The 6,000-nt window shown below is 45.3% G+C and overlaps 1 protein-coding gene across 2 annotated transcripts in view; it reads left to right on the top strand.

Annotated features, from left to right (window-relative positions):
• Window positions 1-3,873: 3,873 nt before the first annotated feature.
• Window positions 3,874-6,000, top strand: part of LOC125462623 (mitogen-activated protein kinase 14) — a 68,811-nt gene continuing 66,684 nt past the window's right edge. For both annotated transcript variants that reach the window (XM_048552839.2, XM_048552838.2), the window contains exon 1: window positions 3,874-4,337. In XM_048552839.2, coding sequence (XP_048408796.1) covers window positions 4,222-4,337 — 116 coding nt within the window. In that variant the 5' untranslated portion in view covers window positions 3,874-4,221. The remainder of the gene's footprint in view (window positions 4,338-6,000) is intronic.

Raw genomic sequence — 6,000 nt, 5'->3', positions numbered from 1 at the left:
GAGAAGGGCATAATTTAATACTGTGTCGAGGACTCTGCACCTCACAGCCTAATAGATTTGGCAGCAAATTCCCTTGTTCATGTGGATTCACTGTTGTCATTTAACACTGACCTACATGTGACTCCAGACCCACAGTAATGTGGCTGACTCTCAACTACCCTCTGAAATGGCCTAGCAAGCCACTCAGCTCTGCCAGTCGGTACAACATCTTAAAAAAATGAAACTGGGCAGATTACCTGACATTGACCAAAGCACCAGGAAAGACAATGGCAAAAATAACCCTGCTGACCTTGCAAAGTCTTCCTCACTAACATCTGGGGGCTAGTGACAATGTTAGGAGAGCCGTCTCACAGATCGTTTAGACACAGCCCGACTTAGTCATACTCACTGTATCATATCTTACAGACAATGTTCCAGACACCACCGTCACCATGCCTGGAAATGTCCTGTCCCACCAGCAGGTCAGACTCGGCAGAGGTGGTGGCACACTGGTTACAGTCAAGAGAGAGTTGCTATGGGAGTCCTCAACATTGACACCGGACCCCATGAAGCCTCATGGCTTCAGGAAACCTCTTGCTGATTACCATGTACTATTCTCCCTCAGCTGATGAATCAGTACTCCTCCACGTTGAACAACGCTTGGAGGAAGTACTGAGGATAGCAAGGGCACAAAATGTACTCTGGGTGAGGAACTTCATTGTCCACAACAAGAATGGCTCAGCTGCAGTACTACTGATCGAACTGGTCGGGCCTTAAAGGACATAGCTGCTAGATTGGCACTGCGGCAGGTGGTGAGGGAACCAACAAGAGAGAAAAACACACTTGACCTCATCCTTACCAATCTGCCAGCCGCAGTTGCATCTGTATATGACAGTATCGGTAAGAGTGACCATTGCACAGTCCTCGTGGAGACAAAATCCTGCCTTCACATTCAGAATAATCTCCATTATGATGTGTGGCACTATCACTTTGCTAAATGGGGCAGACTGCATTCAGATCTAGCAACTCAAGACTGGGTATTCCATGAGACACCATAGGCCATCAATAGTAGCAGAATTGTACTCCAGCACAATCTGTAACCTCATGGCCCGAGATATCCACAACTCAGGCATTACCATCAAGCCAGGGGATCAACACTGGTCCAATGGAAAGTGTAGGAGGGCATGCCTGAAGATGAGGTATCAACCTGGTATCGAACAGGGCTACTTGCATGCCAAACAGTGGAAGCAGCAAGTGAGAGACAGAGCTGAGCAAACCCACAACCAACAGATCAGTTCTAAGCTCTGCAGTCCTGCCACATCCATTCGTAAATGGCGACAAACAATTAAACAACTCACTGGAGGAGTAGGGACAACAAAAATCACCATCCACACTGGCCTAGCACATCAGTGCAAAAGATGAGGCTGAAGCATTCACAGAAATCTTCAGCCACAAGTGCTGAATGATGATCCATATTGGCCTCCTCCAGTGGTTCCCAGGATTAGAGATACCAGTCTTCAGCCAATTCGATTTACTTCACGTGATATCAAGAAATGGATGGGGACACTGGATTCTGCAAAGGCTACAGGCCCAAACAACATTCCAGCAATAGTACTGAAGACTCGCGCTCCGGAACTTACTGCTCCTCTAGCCATGCTGTTCTGGCAATGCTACAACACTGGTTTCTACCCAGTAATGTGGGGTACACAAAAAACAGGACAAATACAACCCGGCCAATTACCACCTCATCACTCTACTCTCAATCATCAGTAAATTGATGGAAGGTGTCATTGACAGTACTATCGAGCAACACCTGCTCAGCAATAACCTGCTCAGTGACGCCCAATTTGGGTTCCGCCAGGTCCACTCAGCTCCTGACCTGAGGAGAGGGGAGACTACAGTCTCTAAAGTAAGAGGATATCTGGGAAGTCTTAGAGTTGAATGCCTCATTCTGGCAGCAGATGTGGTGGAGGTGGAAGAATTGTGAGTATGGGATAGAATTTTTGCAGGAGGGTGGACGAGTGGAGATGTAAATGTTGGAGTCAATGAGCTTGAATTGGATGTCATTGGTAAGCTGGTTATTTGGTGATGGAAAGGAAGAGGTCCAGGGGGGGAAGAGGTGCCAGAAATGGTCCGAGTGAATTTGAGTGTGCAATGGAAGATGCTGGCGAAGCTGATGAAGTGCTTGAGCTCCTCCCGGGAGCATGAGGCAGGACCAATCATTAATATAACTGAGAAAAACATGGGGGATGGCGCCGGTGTAATTGCTGAAGAGGGACTATTCCACAAATCCTACAAAGAGGCAAGCATAAATCAGGCCCATGTCAGTGCCCATAGCCACCCCTTTATTTTGCATGAAGTGGGAGGAGTCAAAGGAAAATTGTTGAGGGTGAGGACCAGTTCTGCCAGGTGAATGAGAGTGTCAGTGGACGAGGATTGTGTGGCCCTACAGGTGACGAAGAAGTGGAGTCCTTTATGGCTATTATTGTGGTAAAAACAGGTGTACAGAGACTGCATACCCACAGTGAAGTTGAGGTATTGGGTGGTGGGAAATTGAAAGGTTTGGAAAAGGTGGAGGGTGTGGATTGTCCCAAATGTAGGTGGGGAGTTCCTGGACCAAAGGGGAAAAGATGGAATCAAGATAGTGGGAGGTGAGCTCAATGCAGCCGGAGTAGGCAGAGACAATGGGTCGTCAGTTGGATTTATGATCTTGGGTAGGAGACATAAACAACTGGTGCGGGGTGCGGGACCTATCAGTTTGGATATCAGGAATTCAAACTTGCAGACAGTCTGCAGTATGATGCAAACTACACCAGATGATCATCAGTTTCTCCAACAGTGTGCATGCTTACTTATATTGTCTCACTAAATGTAGGGAATTGTAAGTGTGCTGTATTTATTCTCAACCCTACCTACAATGAATCCACAATAGAAATGTAGGACAGAGTATTAATAAAAATATAAAATGGCAAGTGTTCGATATGACATCCAGTCTTTATATATTATATAGTAATACTTGCATACAGGTACGTCTAATGCAGCTTGCTATAAATTCATTAATCTCAATCCAGCAACTGATCTTTGCAAAATTAGACTATAAAAGTTATATAGGGGCAGGAAAAGGCAATCAAATTCACCTCAGCCTAGTAAGCCTATAGATGAAGCCATGTCTGGTTCAGTGACCTAGTCCCTTAACCCTCAATATATAGAACATACAACAATGTAACATAAGAACACATGCCTCAGTCCATCAAGTCTGTGCTGACCATGATTCCATTCTATACTCATCTCATCTGTCTATTCTCTGACTGTGTGTCTGTGTAAATGCCCCCTAAACGTTGTTATCTTATCTGCGATCGTCCCAGGCAATCTTCGCGAACAAAAACCTATCGGCCTCAGATTTAAAATTCACAACTTAACAGCTATCCTTTTGCACCTGTGCGGGCAATAACTCAATGCGTCGTTTGTGCTCTTGTGCCTGTCTGTCTGTCTCTGCCACAAATCATTTTTCAGCGGCACCTCCACAGTGTCAGTGGCATGTTAGACTATACTGCCTGGCTTTCTGTGTTACTACTCCTTTCCTCCAGATGCTGCCTGGCCGGCTATGTTTTTCCAGCCTCCTGTTTGTCTACGTTGGATTCCAGCATCTGCAATTTCTTCTTGTTTCTATTAAAACGCAAGCGTTCGATATACAGCAGCCGACAACGGAAGGATAGTGAGCAGCGAAACGGAAAGGCACGAATGAGGCCGAACAACAGCACTGGCCGTTGGGAGGACGGAGCCGCGTGCCCGTCTATCCGCGCTCCGCCGACGCCCGGGGTGTGGGCGAATGATATAACGCAATGACCGAACCATACCGCGCGCATAAGGGCGCGCGGCTGTGGGCGGGGCCTATGACGCCAGCGCGTCCGAAGAGGGAAGTGGAGCAGCTCGAGCCGTCGGGTGTCAGATGCCATTCCCCGTGGGGGGTGTTGATGTTACAGATCCACTTCATTTGAATGGATTTTACTTTCTCCACATCGGGATTGTAAAAAGGAGTAACATAACAGCCCCGCCCACCTCCTCAAGTCAGTCGTTTTTGAGATACGGAACGGGCGGTTTCTTTCAAAATTTTAAATTCTTCTTTGCAGCAACTCCTCTCCGCACCCTGACGCCTTCCCCTTCCTCTCTCCGTCCACCCGCCTCCCTCAACCACCTCCGACCCTCCCCTTTTCTAAGAGAGGAGAACAGCCTCCCTGCACAATGTCAGGAGTCAGGCCGCACTTTTACAAGCAAGAGTTGAATAAGACAATCTGGGAAGTGCCGGAGAGATACCAGAACCTCTCTCCCGTCGGATCTGGGGCTTACGGCTCCGTCTGGTACGTGTGCCGCCGCTGGTTTCAATTATTTTAATTTTTCCCGGAGCCGCGCACAGGTTTCTGTTTTTGCCCCAAGTTGTGGGAAAGTTGTGCAAGAGCTGCAAGCAGCCTTGCCAGCTGTGCACCCCTGCAGGCCTAGCTAGGCCCGCACTTTCTTCATGAGCCATTAGGATGTTTGGCGTCTGTTTCATTGGGACTCCCGCACGCTATGGTGCACGCATTGCACTTTTTAACGTTTTCTGTGTGCAAAATCTTTAAGCGGGCTTGACAAAACGTGTTCAACTCTAGTCAAAAACAAATTGCTCAGTAACTTTTTGCATGATGCATTGGTTTTCTCCACTGTTGAGGCCGCCTACCGTGTGCAACAAAAGGGGTAAAGCAGCAGTGAAAGTTTACTGTATAGTTCTAATTCCGGTTTTTATTAAGAAAAGCCATTGGATTTTAACCGATCAGTTTCCCTTGTGGATTGATTCTAAACCCTGTGGTATATTGATAGCATGTCTAATCCTTTCAGTCGATACAGCGATTGTCTCTTAACCACAATAATTGCTCTTTATTGCATTTATAGTTGCAAGTTTCATTTTCATGGGAATACTTTTATTGACTAAATTCTATTGTTGAACGGCATTGCTTTCGACCCTTTTGTAGCTTGCTTCGCCATATAGGCACAGTACTGAAATAACGAGTAGTTTGATAGCAGTTTATAACTTAATGATTTGCACAATTTGGATAGTTTCTTATTTTTGTATATGAGTATTAAATATGAATCTTGCGATCCTTTTCAACCTAACGTGAGCCTTAAATTCACATTCTTCGCTAACGGCTTTTGTTTAAAACTATGAAATGCTACCATTAGCAGTGGAGTAGAATTGTGGGGTCAATAGGAGCCTAACTGCAGCAATGACGGCTGGAGTATGGAACTAGATGCTTACAGAGTTGGGTAGTGTTGCGGAAGGACTTATACAAATGAGGTGGATCATTTCTACCAATTGAAAAAATGTGAAAAGATGAGTGACAAAATTTGGTCAAGTTTGAGATTGTTGACCCTCTAAGGTTCCTTATGAACAAACAGAAACACAAATGGAAAATGTGCATATATATGTAAACGCGAGTGCTGAGCATCACAAATATTGATTTCATTACGCTTCCGATAGATGCCTATCTGTCTACAATATTCATCATGCAAGTAAAAGAATACCCTTCACTGCTTGGGTCAGTGGCTGAAATAGTCCTGATGTTCTACCAACGCTCTGATTTGAGAAGCTTGGGTGTCAATACTGAGTATTTTAAACTTAACAAGTCGCTGTGCAGAAGCAGATCGTGGGTGTTTTCATTTTGGAAATACGAAAATTTAAGTGATTTTTTTGACTGCAACATTGGGAAGCTAATTGTGGGCAACTAATGCATTGTTTAACTGAAATTAAAGAGTATGACAAATTAGTTCTGCCTGCAAATTAGATTTCTTCTCTATCTGTGGCATTGATTTTGCATGATATCTCATTTGTGTTAGTCACTTACTTTCTTTTCACACAATTGGTTATGATGATGAGCACCATCTAAAGTAGTTTTTTTTCAGAGTGACAGCTGCTGAAGGATCCAATATCCATTTGGCAGGGCATTTCTTGGGGTACTGTTTAATGTGCTTGTGGTGGTGTTTGGGTCA

The sequence above is a fragment of the Stegostoma tigrinum genome, chromosome 21, assembly GCF_030684315.1.
Source record: "Stegostoma tigrinum isolate sSteTig4 chromosome 21, sSteTig4.hap1, whole genome shotgun sequence".
Taxonomy (NCBI): domain Eukaryota; kingdom Metazoa; phylum Chordata; class Chondrichthyes; order Orectolobiformes; family Stegostomatidae; genus Stegostoma; species Stegostoma tigrinum.
Note: the sequence above shows the minus strand (reverse complement) of the source record. Positions and strands in the feature narration are given on the sequence as shown.